The sequence below is a fragment of the Trichogramma pretiosum genome, unplaced genomic scaffold (assembly GCF_000599845.2).
Source record: "Trichogramma pretiosum strain Unisexual culture from Peru unplaced genomic scaffold, Tpre_2.0 scaffold116, whole genome shotgun sequence".
NCBI classification, from domain to species: Eukaryota; Metazoa; Arthropoda; class Insecta; order Hymenoptera; family Trichogrammatidae; genus Trichogramma; species Trichogramma pretiosum.
The window spans coordinates 39,614-57,961 of NW_019641661.1; the positions used below are offsets into that span (position 1 = coordinate 39,614).

Below are 18,348 nucleotides of genomic sequence, written 5' to 3' on the forward strand. Positions count from 1 at the left end.
GAACCAGATGGTTCCGGTAAAGAAAATTTGAAAATATTCTTTTTAAATTCCTTGTCAAATTTTAGTAAAATTTGACTGTTTCAAGTTTCCGATTGAAGCCTGCTAGCTTCATCTAGAGCATCAAAATAGATTTATCATTTCTTAATGTCTTCAGAAAAGTCTTCAGAATTTTGCAATAATCTTTACGATGCTCTATATATATTTCTTTTTTACATTTTCACATAAAAATCTGTTAAATCCTGGCCTCTTCGGTACAAATAAAGCGTCCATGGGTCCTTCTCTTAAAGTTATGATCGTTCTAAATAGTAAAATAGGATTTTAAATATAAAAAATGGAGAAGTATAAGAAATTTTTGGATTTTCATGTGAAAATTCGAAAAGAAAAAATTTTTTTTTTCGAAATCATGTTTTTTTTTATAAAACCATCCGACACCGGACTCGGAAAGTTCATTAAATTTTGTATTGAGTATGCTTACTCGCAAGTTCTGCAGACCCCATTTTCAGCAAAAGTACAACGGTTAAAAAAAGTGTTAAAAATGTGTCTGTCCCGGACTTAATGGATTAAGCTTAGCTTCAAAGGGACTCACTCCCAAAAATTATGATATTTTTGAGGACTGCACGATACCATAAGATTAAGCAGCAGAAAACTGAGGCAATTTCCCATCGAATTGATGTGTTACTCTTTTCTTCCAGGTGCTTTGGGTACTTTTACAGCGAGTTACAAATTTAGCAATTCGACTAGGCTAACGGCACTGGGAGAGTTGACGTAAAATGTCGTTTATCAACACTTGTTTGTCAACTTTTTAATAGGATTAAAATTGATAAATTCATTTTTAAGTATGTACTTTAAATTAAGAATGATAAATGTACAAAATTCATTGTGCAACATATATTACCTGCTGAAAAAAATCATGGGAAAAATCATACGATGTTCTGGCATGATTAATCATATGATTTTTTATATGATTTATCATAGGATTTCCCCGCAAGGGAAGCAAACCCTTATTTTAATATAAAAACCATTGAAGAGGAAATGCCAAAATTTAATTTAAAGTCTAAATTTATTAAAATCATTGAAAATGAAGAAACTACTTTTGAAAATAGCCAAAAGAAAATGTACATTTAGAGCACAACAATTTAAATAATTTACAAGAGTTTGATTTTAAGTGAATTATAAAATAAGTAGGCATAAAAATCTAGATATAACTATGCTATCTTATCATCAAGAAAATATCGATGCTAATCTTTTACAAAACGGTACAAATTCAGGCAGTTTGATGATTCAGCAGTTCGGCAGTTTTATAATTCACTTCAAACTCTTTTAAATTATTCAAAATGTTGTGAAAAATCCATCCTTTGTTATGAAAAATCATATGATAAATCAGTCATATAAAAAATCATATGATTAATCATACCAAAACATCATATGGTTTTTCCCATGATTTTTTTCAGCAGGGTTATTTTTCACATTTATCGTATTTCCCATGTTATTTGGTGAAATTTACACTCATACGCAAGTACAGAATTTCGCCGCTACGCGGCGTGCCGGTATCGTTCAGTCCTCAATAGCCAGGGATCTACTATTGCTTTTTCACGTTCCGGAGTTGGTAATGGTGAAGATCGGACGCCGAGCAGGCGCTAGATGGTTACAGTGCTAAAGCACACGTTCCTACGGCTGCATGTGCCATCTAATATCGGTGCCTTCGAGAATATTAATATAATTGCACTCACTCATTATGATCAGTCACGAGCAAAGGTTTTATTGAAAATTTTAACATACTTATCCAGAAGTAATGGCTGAAACCATAATTGAGTAGTTTTTGGATACAATCCAGCTAGTGTTATGAAAAGTAAAGCATTAAATGTATTTAAATTCGATGGTTTTTTCTAACAGCCTATATTGAAATTACCAGGAATAAATGAATAAACGAAATCATGTTGAAATTTTGACAACTTGTCAAGCTAAGTTTCATGAGAAACTAACTCAAACTCGTGTTAAAACTAAATCACCTTCAATTAGTTACAATTACTGAAAAAACTGGAAAAAATCGTTCCGAATAAACGAGCTAAAGGCAAATCAATAACATAGGCACAAAAAAAAATTAAAGTTCAGTTTTAGTTACTGAATCTGAATTTTTATAGATTGACTCATTTAAAAAGTCATTGAAAGTTCATATTAAAATAAAGTAGTAAAAAAAGTCTGAAAAAAATTTGACATGGTTTTTTGAGGTTGCTGAACTCAAATAACTTTCATGAATTTACGTTCAAGGTTATTCGAAGGTCGAACTTGAAGAATGAAATGAGACAGTACGAAAAATCACATATATAATTTACCTATGCAGTGAGTTTAAAAACAATGAAAGACACGTAAAAACAAGATTATCTGCATTTTTGAAATCTTAAATAATAAATCTAAGTTTTCATTGAAAAATCGATTCTAAGGTTACCACTAGATTCCACGAAACAAAATACGTAAAATATGGTATTTTCAAATTTTTTATACCTCTACTTTGCAAGAGTTCAAGGGGCGTGGACATACACTTTTCAGATTTTTTACCGCTTTTTCTTATTATGACCTTCAAATGACCTTAAAAATGAGCAAACCTAGAAAACGGACGTCAGATTCGGCGATCTCATAAATATAATCTACAAGGTCTAGTCTCTAGAACTGAACTCTTCATTTTTTTTGGTGTGCCTGTATCTCTTGACCGCAAGCTTACCTGACTAGTTCGGTAAGCTTAGTCACCTCTCTCATCAGTTATTTTTTGGCAATAATTATAGATAATGAAATAATGGAATAAAAATAGTCTCAAAACATAAGCTTAATCCAAGAGTGTGTGGTTAGAGTAAAATTTATGGTAATGATGGAAAAAATTAGTTTTAATTACAGCTGATGAATTAACCATTTCTGACCCAAGTAATGTCATTTATTAGTGTCAACAAAATTATATTAAAATGAGGTACAATAATATCAGTAAATTCAAAATAAAAAATTCCACAAATGATTGATAAAGATTGAATTTAATATTTTTTAAATTGCGATGGTATATCTTACAGCATTGTGCATATTCATCAAGAAGTACTACAGTACATAAAAAAATAAGACGACAAATATATTTTATAACACTTACTACTTAACTAGATATAAAGAATACTCCTATAAAATATGTACAAACCATTTAAAATATGGTTTTTTATTACATTCAATAACTTAATTATAATGCCAAGATTAAATAAAAAAGCTACTCGTAGGTTAATTTATTACAGTCAAAACAATACCACGCTCCTTCAGGAGGAGTAGTGATACCAACACATTTGAAATGAAACCATTCAATTGAACAAACACCACTATCACAAGCTATCATTTCAGAACTTTCATCATAAGCACAGCGACAATAACAATAATTAGTATGTTTGTCTTTTTTCATCTGTAAATTTCTTGTCCGAATGAAAGGTTTCTTTATTTTCATGTTATTAGAAATTTCAGGTGGATCAAATTTAAATAATTTACTTTCACGATAACTATCTTTTGTTGTGTTTAGTTCATTATTTACCTCATCATTTTCGAGTACTTCGCGATCAGACACAAAAGATGAATTAAGTTGAGATTCATAAACTGATATTGAACTTGATGTTTTGAATTTTTTAAGTTTAGTTTTATGATCTTCTTCATCACTTGAATCTCCATAAAAACGTTTTGGAATTCTTCTTCTTACGGAAAATCTTTTTTTGGATTTTTTTTCAGCCGGAAGTAAAATTTTTAACGGATTTGAAATCGTTGAGTTGTTACATATGATATCAGGTAATACTTTACTCTCTTTCATCATTTCACTTTGAATTTGCAAACCCGACCTTACTTCATTACTTGAAGATTTTGATTCAGGTATAAAATAACATGCTTTAGTTGTTTTGTTTTTTTTCAAAATTATATTTAAATTATTTTTTTTTTTTAAATTTATAGAGTTTGCATTTTTACTGCCGTTATCTGAATTACTGATGGATTTTGAAACTTTACTGTCTAAGTAACAACTTTCAGGAATTTTTTCGTAAAAATCTTCATCGGTATCCGATTCACTAGTGAACAAATCCGATTCTGCTATTGATTGACTGGTTATTATTGATTGATTGATCGATTCAGAATGGACAGTTTTTGACAAGTCTGGAGTGGTTTCTATTGTAATATTTTTTTCTGTCTCTACAACCTCCGTCACTATCATATTTTCAGATTCTATCATATCGTAATTACGATGAACCGGACTACGGTTTGAAATTGAAGCAATCGAAGATGTATCGCTTGAACTGGAGGAACTACAACTACAATCTGAAACGCAAGAGCAACTGCATGAATTATTAGAAGGAGATGAGTTACTCGATAGAATATTGAGTGGGTTCTCACAAATAGTAGAACTTTCATTAACAGAATCTGGAACTTCACAGGCCAGTTTTTCTTTTGTTGAATCTGTATCAACGATGGCTTTTTCTTTGGAATCGAATGAAAATTTATGAGGAATATTTTGATCTATTATTGGTGTCGAACAATAATCGTGATCAATGAGTGAAAATGAAACCGTACTTGTGCTTAAATAATTTACATCATCTTGCTGAAAAATGTTTTGCTTTTCTAAACTTTCAGTATAAGTTTTAAAATTACTCCATATACTATCCATTAGTTGTTCTTCTTGTTTTTTTTCTTCTTCAGTTATTTTTTCATCACTCAAATTTTTCATTGTTTCAGAAACACTCGGCAGAAAAGAGGAATGAATAGAGTCTTTAAAACATAAATTGGTACCAATATTTAATGTTTTATTATCGGCGTCAGTAATTCTTTTATCATCTGTTTCGTTATCACTGTCAGATGATAAATTGAGAGGAGGTATATTTGCAATATCTATTGCCTTACCAACTGAATCTGTTGAGTCTTTTTTTTTACGCTGTCTCAATTTTTTACATTTATTAGAATTCAATTTTTTTGTGTGAGAATCATCAAAATGTTTATTTGCCGTATCGAAAATTTCAACTTTTGTTGATACGACTGGAGTTATCTTATGAGTTTCGGCATGTTTACTTAGTAGTTTTTTTGAAATAAAAGTCATTTGACACACAAGACATGCATGTGGAAATTTTTTTTCATGAATTCTTTTGTGTACTTTTAATGCCACAGCTTTGGTAAAACTAACACCACAGTCGTCACAAACAAAATCATTCGGTGGAGTACAAAAGTGATAAATGTATGGCCATTTTTTTTGTAGACATTTCTGGCAAGAAACACTTTCTGTACCATGCTTCCAAAATAAATGTTTTACAATGTCAGATTTATGTTTATACGATATTCCACATTTATAACAAGAATGAGGCAGTTTATGTTTCCAAATGTGGTTTGATAATGTTTGTTGATCAGATATAATTTTCAAACAAATATCACAAGCATTGTGACGTTTTCGAAGGTGAACCATTAATCTGAATGCAGACGGTAACCCGGTAATCGAACAATAACAACATCTAAAATATATATTCTCATAGTTTACAGCAAACCCAGAACAAAGATGGCAAATTAGTTCACTATAGCTATTAAATCCTGTATTGCACATACTGCATTTAAAAATTAGTTTTTGATGAATTTTTCGATTATGTGAGCAGAGATCTTTATGCGAAATTGATTTATATCTGCAGATAAAACACTCATAATACTTAAGATCTAAGAATTTATGTATTCCGGTTTCGGCTTTCGAAGAATCAAAATTTAAATAATATTTATCCAGAGTATCAGAACATTCCTTCAATTTAGTAATCAATAAGTGCTGTTCTGACGTATTCGACGTAGATTCAAATTGAAATTCATGATTCGTGAGTAAGTGTAAGCCAAGTTGTTTTCCATTAACGGCTATAAGACGAACATGGTTGCAATAAGTACAAAAATCATATGCAGCTTTAACACAATATCTCATTAAATCATCTAATTTTATATTTTCTAAAAGGTTCTCAATTTCGAGGTCAATTTTAATTTTAATATTTAAATTAGAGGCTACATCATTCAATTGATCAACATCAAATGTTGAAATATTTTCTAGGTTAAATTGATCACCATTATAATTTGAATCGATGGGCGAGTTATCAATGCTGTCATAGATATTTTTCCAAGCTTCAACGTTTTCTAAACTGTCTTTGTTTTTTAGTATCGAACTTGATTTAAATTCAGTACTATTATCAACATCGATGGATTTACTTCGTTCAACAATTTTAGTAGCACTATCAAATTGAGAGTAAAAATCTTCATTCGATTTTGTAAAGTCATGAAGGACCGCAATTGCTTTTTGAGAGTTATTTTTACTGTTATTTAAATTATCAGAATGTTTTTGATCTAAAGTTTGATTGCGGTTTAATTCAGATAACTTATAAGAATCGATATTAAGCTCTTTCAATCGTAAGTGACCTACATCATTTTGGTCTTCGTTAGGTTTAGCTTCTAATTTAGAATCCGTACGTATTGCAGTTTTTTCATCCATATCCGCACCCGGTGAAAGGTTGAGTTGTATTTTTGATTTCACACCTGCAGCGGTCTCATATTGTTTGTTTTCACTTAATTTATCCAATTTTGTTAAAATATTTTCACTCGACTGATATTTTGATATATTTTCTAATGATTCAGAAGAAGTGCTCGGCTCGACACTGAAATCATGCTTCAAATAAGACATTTCATTTGGTTTTGTCGCGTCATTCAGACGATCTATAGAAATATTATCTAGAGAATCCCAAGATTTTTCAGAAATTTTTATTTCTTCCAATTGTAAGCATTCGTCGGGAAAATTCATAGTACATTCACAAAAATGTTCATTAAATTCTTCATTTTTAGTAAATATGTTTTCACATGTGCAGCAAATGATTGAAAACTCATCAGACAGTGAGTTGAGAAGGTCCTTAGCAGTGAAAAAATCAGATTCAGAAATATTATGATTTTTCGATAAATGGTGCAACAGCGTTTCAGCTCTATTAAACATCTCAAGACAATGTAAACATAAAAAGCGATGATGCACCTGACGTATGTGAAAAAAAAGACTTGAAATATCAAAGTTAATATCACAAGGTGGGCATAAATAAGTTTTTTTTGGTAAATCAGCATTTGCTTCTTTTGTATTGTGTAACATTTTTGAATACCGTAGTTTTAGTAATCTTAATTTTCTTAAAAAATTTTTAAAACTTTTTTTTATATCAAATTTACAAAATCGTTTTAAACAAAGTTCTTTCAAACAAATTAATGGATCAGATAAGTTATGGAATAGAAATGGCGTACTTAGTTTAATTGACTTATGCTTTAGACACAATACATGGAGATAAAAATGCAGAAGTGCATACTTTCTTTTATCTTTTAACTTCAAATTTATCTTTTTCAATTTTAGATGGTAACTTACAGTTAATTTTTTTTCTAAATTTTTGTCAGTTATTAATTCAGTCAACATTAATAAAACCCGAACTTGATTTAAAAGATAAGTATTAGGTCGACTGGACCATGCGGACGAATGAAGATGCAGCTTCAAATGTTTATTATTTCTATGTAGGCAAACAGCAGCTGGAAAGTATTTCAACTTGTCTAAAAGACAATTTTTTGATGGATCATATCCATGTTCCTGATGAATATCGTACTCACTCCTTTGGAAGTGTATTTCCTCTCGTTTGGTAGTCAATTGATCGTGATTCGTTTTTTGCGTGAAATAAAAATTCATTCGAATGAGTTTATAAGTTTTGGAATGGCTTAATATTGACTTTTTCTTCAAAAATTTTCCTTGTCCATTAATTCTTAAGCATACGATTTTACGGTTTCGTATCATTATTCATTTTAATCAGGCCAAGCAAACTTTGAGATCTGGAAAAGAAATTAACAAAATATTAATTGGGCATAATAATGAGCATAGTAATAATGCAAGTTATAATAATGAGTATTTATATTTAAGGGGACCGAATGGTGTATTGAGCTTGAATTCAGAAATATCCATATAAATCAAAATAGTTAAAATTTCCTTGTTATGTAGTAATATATGTTCATAATACTACACTTGATTGTCTGAAAAAATTCTTATCCAAACCTTTGCTCCTCTCCCCTTTCCCCTTTTTTGCTTTGGTGGAGGAGGGTACTTTTTTGAAAATGTTGAAACCTTATAGATTAAAATTGATGAAGTACTAACGTCAGAATCACGTAGCAAGTAAATCCAATCCAAAATAATATTTTTCTTAAATTATGTACTTTTGAAGAGTACATAGAAAAGTGAAAATCCTGAAAGTTTCAGCCCTCTAATGGATTATTCCAACTCTAATGGATTATCAGGGCCTCAAAGTTGAATTTTCTTTTACTGCTGATATTCTGCTTGCAATTCTGATTTTCTGGGGTTAATATGAAAAATCTGAGTTGAATCATGGTTTTTAATGTAAAATTTGATGTAGAATTCAAATTTGTATTCAAAAATCATATTTACAACTTGAAACCCCATATAAATGATATTTTCCTGCATTAATCAAGTAACTATACAAAAATAAATGTGTTCGTCTCCTTCGATTAGGCCTCTATTGTAATATGTTCATCGATACATCAAAATACAACTTCTGATAAATTTTGGTTATCGGCAGACAAACAGAATTCAGTATTGAACTTAATATGAGTCAAGAATCAAGGAAAATTAGAGAAAAACCATGTTTCTTGACTAAATCTAGCTGAATAATAAAGTCTGTTTGTCTGCCAATAACAAAAATTCATCAGAAGTTATATTTTGATGTATCGATGAACATATTACAATATTGGCCTGATCCATGGAGACGAACACATTTATTTTTGTACAGTTGTATGATTAACACAGGAAAATATCTGTTTTATGGGGTTTCAAGCTGTAAATATGATTTTTAAATACAAATTTGAATTCTACATCAAATTTTACATTAAAAACCATGATTCAAGAAATTTTTTTCATATTAACCCCAGAAAATCAGAATTTCAGCAGAAAAAGAAAATTCAAGTGTGAGGCCCTGATAATCCAATAGGGTTGGACCTAGAGGGCTGAAACTTTCAGGATTTTCACTTTTCAATGTACTCTTCAAAAGTACATAATTTAAGAAAAATATTTTTTTGGACATCCCGCTAACTATGGCTTAGCCCATCTATTTGTAGATCATCAATTTTTGAATGATGCTCTCAACTTATACGAGAGATATAGATAGATAAATAGTTAAATACTTTATTCTGTCTTAGGGAGACCCTGTCTGGCAGATTAGATACAATAAAGTATAGTAATAGAACGTTTTAACGTTAATATATAAATATTTCGTTTTATATTATAAATTTTTCGTTATTAGGCATTGTCCCGATATGAGTTGACCGCGAGGTGGCGCACTTGTGTTATCCGACTTATTACAATTATTGTGGAGGCCGCGGTGGCTGTGGGGCTTGAGCTCTTGCTTCTCAACCGAGAAGTCGGGGGTTCAAATCCCGGCGGTGGGCTGGTTTTTTCCCGAGGATTTTTTCTGCGGGGTTTGCACCGTTGGGTGTATACCGAGGAAATTTTCCTTGGAAAAAAGCCGGTGCACTTCAACTGCGGTCTCTGGTGTTGGGGGTCACACCATTATCAAAGCGTAACCTCAGTGGTATGGGAGGCGCAACCATATCGACTATAGGTACACGCTAATACACTAACACACACTTACATATACACGCAAGACCCACCGTTAGGTAGAACGGCTAGGTTGGCCAATTAGCCTAGTAGCAGAAAGGGCCGTAATCAACAAAAAAAAAAAAAAAAAAAAAAAAAAAAAAAAATTACTATTATTATTTCTACACAGTGTAACGTCTGTAAAGCAGACGACGAACTTCTTTATGCTATATACATTTTCGCGAAAAGCGTACCGTGCGCATGACGTCGGATAACACAAGTGCGCCACCTCGCGGTTAACTCACAGCGGGACAATGCCTAATTATATAAAGCATTGCAATTTTAAATCGTCGGTGGAGCACGTTTATGTTAGTGGTGAAGTGGTGCGCATGAATGTGAAGTGAGGAAAGTGAAGCGGAAAGGTTAAATAAAAAGATATTCTGATATAGGAAGATTGTGTTAAGTTAGGCTGAGCTAGATAGAGTTGAATAATAGGTACTAAAGTATAGTTGAGTAAGAGAGAGAAGATATGTTTGAGTCAATGGCAAGGAGTTTGTTGAAGGCCATTGTTTTAAGCTGTGAAACAGTTGGAGTAAAGTCTAATCACCGCGTAACATGAGCATTGACAAGGGTAGTCTCTACATAGACAAATGGGTTTTTCATGGTGCTCGTTTTTACTGGTTTGTGATTGAAGGAGGGTGAATTTGATCTTAGTGGGTCCAGTTGGTCTAACACACCTGCCGCACGAGTGAATCTTTGCGAAAGATGCAACGGATTGTTGTGCGATAGTACTGATAATGCAAGCGTATTTATAAAATACTGGAGGTGGCGCTCAACCGTCAACCAGCTCAGTTGCTGACGAAAGGAGGCTATGTGTTTTGTTCAGACAATTTTGTCGAAGTGGGTAAATAAAAGTGATGTTACTAAATTTCTACAATTCTGCATGGTGAGTGCGTACGTGTAGTGTCTCAGGGACCTGAGAGCCCCAAAAATTCTGACCATAACGGTATCGACCTATTTGATCCAACCAAAATTAGCTTTTGCCTCGTATCCATTCTGAACTGCACTTACGTCGCGATTAACGCTACTAATCGCCTGATCAAATGCGTACGGCGGAAAGGAGCGATACACTGTACAAATAATAAGAAAACACGCCAATGACATGGTTGCGAAATGATGATTAAATTGGTCCCAAAATAATGCTCCCACCGGTGAATGGAGCTCTGGAGAAGCAAGTTTAAGCCTGCGAAACTCGAACGACCTTAATTTGGCGTTTGAAGCTGACAATATCGTATTTAAGATGTAATCGTTTTTGACTTGGTCAAGACTTGACTTGATTTAGAGGTTATTTGTAGTCTGTATAAATTGTATAGATGTCAATTTGTAGCTCCGAGTCTGAGGGTCGCTTTTAGGTACGGTCTCGATCTCTCAAAAGTTGGCGCAAATTAGATGCTCACAGTTTATAACTTGAGCAAATCGTGAAGGTTTTCAACGATGCAACAGTGTCAAAAACAAAGGGTAACCCAGAGGTAAAACATGCGACAGCTACATCTACTCTCGATTCGGGGAAAACAAGGCTGGCTGAGATGGATGATAATTGTGATGTGAAAAGATTTTTACGTCTCCTAGGATCAACCGATCCGAGTCTCCTTGATTGGACACTATTATTAAATATTCAACTTTACATCCGAAATTCAACAAGGTGCCACGTTAATTGTCAATGAATTCGACAAATTCAATTCAATCAACTCAAAAATTTTGACGAATTTTTAGAATATTGGGGTGTATAAAAACTGCCTTATCCTCACGTAAAATACACGTAGAACTATTAAATAAAAAAATAACATAAAATAATAAAAAAGTGTGCTCAAGTATACGTGCAGAGCACTGGGACAAGGCACAAATTCGAGAGTTCGAACGTCTCGTCTGACCGCAGGCAGCCCGTACACCGGCGAAACGCGGTGGCATATTTCGCCACGAGAATATATGAACGAATGAGATTTTCGCGTGTTTTTCGATTAGCCTAGGGTTCGCAAAATCAGGCCGCACAGTTTTGAGTAAAAAAGCGATAGTTCAGGGGCCGAATCAAGTGTGCCGTGGTGAAATCGCCGACGACGAGTGCATTGTAGAGTGCAGGAAGAGTGTCGCGACGCATTATTCGCTGATTAATGGCCGAGGCCGAAAGTAAAAATTCCAGAGCCACCTAGGCCGATGTTACAGATTATTTACTGTCGAGAGCAGTGAGCCGACGAAGGCTAAGATCAGACGAGCTCGAGAAAAAGGCCAAAGATTGAAGCGACTTCAGCCAAGGACGTCGACGATAAGAAGAGCCGGCGAAGAGGTTGGCGGTTAAGTTTTTCATAGGTGGTTTATTGCTTGGCCGTGTCGCATGATTGCAACATCGTGCTGGTGCGTGTGTGTTTGTGTATGTGTGACTCGTCGCAGCGGTGGCAAGCTGATTGTGAGTGTGAGTGAATAACATGGTGCGTTACCGTGTTGCATTGTTCAGGATCGTACGCAGGTATACGGCGCGGTGTACACGCGACTTTGCAATCGTTGGCCACGTGACTACTAGTCAACGAGCAAAGCACGCGCGCGTCAGCCAAGCTCGTTCGACTACGCGTACATTGCGGTGGGTATCCTGGCCAAATAGTCACGGATGTAACCTGCTACTGCGTAACAAAGGTGCTACCACCGAGGGTAAAACGAGAACGCCTCCAGCGCACCTGGTAGCCAACTTTGAAATTTCAATAAAGTGACTACTTCTCACGAGTAATTAATTTTTATTGTCGTACAGTAAATTGCCTCGCTTTGCCAAATTTCAGAATAAGTCCATCCTCGCGGATTTTTGCGGATTGCCTTAAATATTCAGATTTCCTTTGCCAAAATTGAAAGATGAGTCACCTGGGCCCAACAGCTCGGCCCAGAACCTCCTCGGACAAGTAAGTGGACGTACAAGAGGTCGCCACATAAAAATTCTTGTCGACGGCATTTCAGCTAGGCCTTACCCAGTAAGGCCGATGTGCCGCCGCAGCACTCTGCGTGTTCGATCACTCTTAAAGTGCTTGTGTTTGTAAGCATTGATATTTTGAAGAAGTCTACGCACCCTGGCACCGAAGCTCAATCGGTTCCCTCTGAAAGTTACGAAATATGACCAAAACAACTCATCAGAAAACGTAAAAGAAGAAAAAAAGTTAACACTTGAAGTATAGGAACTAGGATCGCGGAAATAGCTGTATCTCAGTGCAAAATCAAAGTTTTAGTTAAGATTTTACGGAATATTTTATAAACATTGATGAAATTTCCAATTTTTTGCTTTTGATCACATTTGTTGTAGGCGGCCTTCCATTAATTACGTAATGACCTTTGGAAGGGGGATGGTTGGCGAATTTCTTTACCAATAATAATGTAGGGGGGCAGGGAGACATTTTAAAAATATTACGTAATTCGAATATTACATCCGGATTAAATTTTTTTTATAGAATTATACACATCAATAGTATTATGATCAGAACTATTATTTAGTAGGCACGCTACGTGAGCACACATTTTATACTTTATATTTTCAAATGAATCGAGTAGGAGCAGAAAAGTCGAGTGCGGTTGCACCTTAAAATACTAGTGAGTATAGATGCTGTTACCGTCCATAATCGTCGCTTTAAAGCTACAAAGATCAATTAACCGTCGATAAATTGCATTTCTGCCTTACATTACTATTATGTTCAATGCTAAACGAATGTACGTTAGTACATCAGTAATCAAGATACAACAGATTGGACATATGTTACCTTCCTTATCGAGTGCTTTCGTTATAAAATTTATAATGACATCTGTAAAAGGAGATTTGTATCAAGATTATTACAAAGCTCATTTGAGAACTCGCCCTCAAAATTCTAATGGAGAAAATCAAAAAATTACCTATACTTCGTTGAATAGGGCGAAAGAGGGTTATAAGAATCCCGAGGAATTTAGCATCTTTATAAAAACTAGAATCAACGAGTTGAATTTACTAGCTCCTAAGAATACATACTACAAAAATCATTGCTTGGATTTTTTAGAAAGGTATTTTAAACATATATTCAATCGAAGTTATATCATACTATGTACTATTGTATAAGATCAATTTGAGGTTAGCCTATGTATTTCAATATTTACAGAATTCTAATAATACAAATACAACACTTTCTACGGGTAGTCAGCCAGTTCCCTCTACATCATCTCTCAAAAGAGTGTTGATCGCGAAAGTGTCGATCAAGAGAGCGTTGATGCTGAACAAGCTGTAGATCAATCAATGGTTGAAAAGATAGAAAAAAAAATCTTAAGAGGAAATATCCAACAAGATAACTCAAAATTAAAAATACAGGCTTTAAAAAGTCAATTGACTTCTCTCTCACTAATTCGAGATACGAATCTTTGAGGAAGTAATATAAACCTACAAATTAAAAAAGCAAAAATTGAGTTGATAAAAAATAAAACAAAATTAGTAAAGCAAAATACAAAATGCTGCGAGTCAAAAAAGATTTCGTTCGAAAGAAAAAAAACAAAAATGGGACCCTTGAAGAGTGTGTGAGCTCTGAGGTTGAAAATGTATTACCGGTGGGCGTCCAATGAAAGAAGTCGAATACCCAGATCTCCTGAAAACAATTTGCGAGATAGCGATTTTCAATAGTGCAGCAGATGAACGTCGTCAGACCGAGGAAATCAGAACTTTTACAACTTTGCAAGATTTAACCAAAAAATTGAATGAAAAAGGATTTCACATCTCGCAAAGAGCAATTTACACCCGATTACTTCCGAAACGATGCAATACACTCGACGGTATGCGGCATGTGAAAACACTATCATTTAAGCTCTGCAAACCGCAAAACGATCTGCATAAAATTCACCCAGACGGGAAATTTTGTACTGCAACAATAAGAAATGTAGAAGCGTTGGCCTCAATTTTAGGACCTAATTAAGTTTCGTATATATCTCAAGATGACAAGGTTCGTGTCAAAATCGGACTGACCGCAGCAAACAAGCAATCATCTAGACTGATACATTTGGATTATCGAGTGCAATTACCTGATCACGACTGGGTGATAGCAAGCAAGCACACATTAATCCCTTCGGTATATGCTGGGATCCAGATAAAGCAAAATTCTTCTGGCTCTTCAGAAAACGTGACATACAGTGACCTGACATATGTAGCCATAAGAAGTGGCAAGCATTCGAGTTCAACAGCAGCAAGTCACTCAAATGATATTCGCAAGTTGTATGAACTGGAAAGTTTTAAACCAATTATGTATGACCACAATAATCAAGTTAAGCCAGTACTGGTAATATCTGTTGATGGAGGATCAGAGGAGAATCCAAGGTATTATAAAATGTAAATATTATTTTTGAGTATTCATAAAATCTCTAGAATATTTATTGTGTATTTTTATTTGTGAAGGTATCATAAGACAATAGCTTATACTACGAAACACTTTAAAGAATTTGCGCTGAACGCAGTATTTATAATGACTTATGCACCTGGACGCTTGGCATTTAATAGAGTGGAGAGGCGTATGGCTCCATTAAGTAAAGCTTTAAGTGGTGTAATCCTGACATACAATTTTTATGGAGACCATATAAATTCTAGAAGAGAAACTGAAGATTCAGAACTTGAAATAAACAATTTTGAGTATCTGTGATTGAATTGGCTGTACCATTTTTTTTTTCAACAACAGTAAGCGCATTTGAGAAAAATCAAAAAATAATGTTCGACATATACAGCTATTTATTATCTCTTGTAAGCAAAAACAATATTGATCTTATCAGCTAGTAATTTGATCTATTAACCTATTACAGGTTTGCAATTCAATAATATCAAACAAAATCCATTAATTCTAAGACAATTATGAATTCTAATAATTGACATTTTTATTGTATCTAAAAAACAAATTGTGAAAAGTAACTAGATATAATGTATGAATTAATGTAAACTTTCTTACAACACAAAGACTACAATTTTAATTGCATGCCAAGTAGAACATTCAAATAAAATTCTAATGTTATTTTTGTTAACTGGTCAAAATAAACAATTTAGTACTTGATTGTTAATAAATATTGAGAAATAACAATAAAAGTAGTTTTGGTTGAAAGCCAAATTGTATTAAAAAAATTTGGAAAAAAAGTAATAATTGATAAAAAAATTAATTTTTGTATTGGCACACATGCGATTATATCTTTGAAATGTTTCTTTATTACCAAATAAGTTATATTTCTAATGACAGTCAGAGTAATATCAAAGGGTTTTAAAATAATTTGGGACATTATTCATGTGTTTCTGCTATTTAAAACTATTATAGTACCAGTTAAAAATAGATATTTGGTCAGATCATACTACAAAATTATTAGACAAAAAATATTTAAAATGAATTTTAAATTTATATTGATACAGAAATACCTCTCTAAAAAACTAAATTTGTAGCTTAAAATTAGCTAATGTAAGATTTAATTATTCTCTCAAATATGATTATAAAATTTTGTTAACCAAGCAGCAACTAAAAACCTTTGAAATATTGTTAGACCTAAATTATAATTTAATATTTTCAACTCACAGCATGTTTTGTGAAAATTTCTTTTACTTTTGTAAAACTTATTAAATAAAAAAATACAAAATAATAAGAGTTAATTAATAATAATCATTAACTTATTTATAAATTGATTGAAATTAAATTTCAACAGGAGATGAAAGAATATTGCTCATTTTTCAAAAATAATAAAGAGATAAAATGATCCATAAATAGAAAAAAAGGTTATAGGTAAAATTAAATAAAAATTTTAAATAAGTTTGACCATGTACATAAAATATAGAATATAGAATGAAATGAAACTGGCAGACTAGAATAAAAGTGTTTGTGTAAACATTAACCTTACCTAGCAATCACTTACACAAATAAACATAAAATATTGAATAAATTTAAATTTTATTAATATAAATTAACATTCATGGTTATAAAAAAATTAGATTTCTCACATTTTTCATTGAGTGATGATTTAATATGTATTGAAATAGCTTAAACCAAAATTGTTTTTAATTAGTGATAGTTGATGAGAATAAAAATTTCAGAATAAAACTTATTAGTACATTGGTACTTACCAACATTGTAGTAAATTCTTTTATTATAGAACTTGATCCCAGTATTTGACATAATAAAATACACTATTTATTCATTTGTAATAACCTGTTCTTTTTCACTTGGGTTTTTTCAATCTTGAAACTATTAATTAAAAATAATTTCTTTTTATACACAGAAAAGTAATAAGTACCCAACATAACAGTTATTAATACAATGTATTATCATATATGTATCAATAATCTTTAGAATATGTCAGATTTATTACATGTTTAGTTGAATTTTGTAAAGATCCTGATGAATGAATTATATAGTCATATTTAACCAATAAAAATATCCTGAATTACAAGTAATCAGTAACAAAAAGCGACAATTGATTACAATAAGAAGATGGATTTCCAGACAAATTAAACTTTTTTCTTAATTAACTGTTTTTAGAAATATATAAGAAATAAAGCCCTTTTTTGCTTATAAACATTGAATTGCATTCATTAGTATCAAGTCTGTAAGCTATATATCACTTGTACTACACGACGCCGTGAGGGCGCACCATGACATATAACATACGTTCACATAAAAGTCTGCAGTAATAATAATTATAAATGTGGATTGTGTGTGTGAGAGTGGTCAATTATTCGCCAAATCCATTTTGAGTTTTAGCCTCTAAATACTTTGAAAAAAATTGGTACATAATATTAATTTATTAATTTTCAAAATAAAATTCATCTCTATCTCATCATAGATACATTCCCTTGAAAAAATTTCATGTATGATTCGCGAAATTCCTACATGAATAGGACTCCTGTAGGAATTTTGCAGGATCCTACAGAAAATTTTTTCGAGGGATCTATTTTTCAATTTTTTTTTTTTTTTGACTTATGAGCATGAGTTTAAATTTTTGAAAAATGTGATTGTCGACTATAATAAACGTATGGAATACGTTATTGAATGAGATATGACTATTAGACAGACTTTCAGCGTGCTGCGCGCGCTTTCTCGTCTTTCTTATCCCATTTTGCTATTTTTTACCATTTAAAATGGAAAAATAAAATAAACGAAGATCATATTATAAACTGTAAAAATATACAATGATTTGGCTTTTCGCCTCAGCGCCCCCTCGAGAAAACCATTCAAAAGGAGTCTTAAAGCTATCAATAGGTTATAATCTTCCAATTTCTCAACTTACAACAACACTCGAATTTGGCTGCCACTAAACAATAGCAAGTTACCGAACGATGCAATCACAGCGCTATTATAAACTATAAGCTACTGACGCTAAAAATTTCACCACTCTTACTGGATTGGATAAAAAATATTTTCGTCAAAAAAAGGTGTTTTTGGGTTCATAAAGTGCGTTCATTGAGTCAAAAAAAATCTGAAAAAAATTTGAGGTTACTTTTTTCAATAAAATAAAAAAAAAACAAATTTTCAGATTGGTTATTGCATCCTATCACCGTATCAAGACTTTCAAAATTTTCAATGATTTTATTTGAAGGCCTGAAGCTCTGCAAAAATCTCAAAAAAATCAAAGTTGTTTGGATTGTTAAAAATTACCTTCATGAATTTTCTCAGATATTTTAATTGCTTCAGTTCTTTAGAATAAATATAGATAGAAAA

The 18,348-nt window shown here is 32.5% G+C and overlaps 2 protein-coding genes across 4 annotated transcripts; one reads left to right on the forward strand and one right to left on the reverse strand.

Annotated features, from left to right (window-relative positions):
* Positions 1–3,013: 3,013 nt before the first annotated feature.
* On the reverse strand, positions 3,014–17,231 carry LOC106650959. 2 transcript variants are annotated; one of them, XM_014369272.2, is made up of 3 exons: positions 17,000–17,231; positions 16,755–16,875; positions 3,014–7,857 (listed from the first exon to the last, which is right to left on the reverse strand). In XM_014369272.2, the coding sequence occupies exon 3, from the start codon at positions 7,820–7,822 to the stop codon at positions 3,242–3,244; it is 4,581 nt and encodes a 1,526-aa protein (XP_014224758.1). In that variant the 5' UTR covers positions 7,823–7,857; positions 16,755–16,875; positions 17,000–17,231; the 3' UTR covers positions 3,014–3,241. The 2 variants fall into 2 exon arrangements, with proteins under 2 accessions (XP_014224758.1, XP_014224752.1); XM_014369266.2 differs by having other exon boundaries at positions 16,755–17,231.
* Positions 14,882–15,337, forward strand: LOC111693952. Of its 2 annotated transcripts, none has more exons than XM_023460220.1 (2): positions 14,882–14,996; positions 15,063–15,337. In XM_023460220.1, the coding sequence occupies exons 1-2, from the start codon at positions 14,911–14,913 to the stop codon at positions 15,301–15,303; spliced, it is 327 nt and encodes a 108-aa protein (XP_023315988.1). In that variant the 5' UTR covers positions 14,882–14,910; the 3' UTR covers positions 15,304–15,337. The 2 variants fall into 2 exon arrangements, with proteins under 2 accessions (XP_023315988.1, XP_023315989.1); XM_023460221.1 differs by having other exon boundaries at positions 14,882–14,984.
* Positions 17,232–18,348: the final 1,117 nt, after the last annotated feature.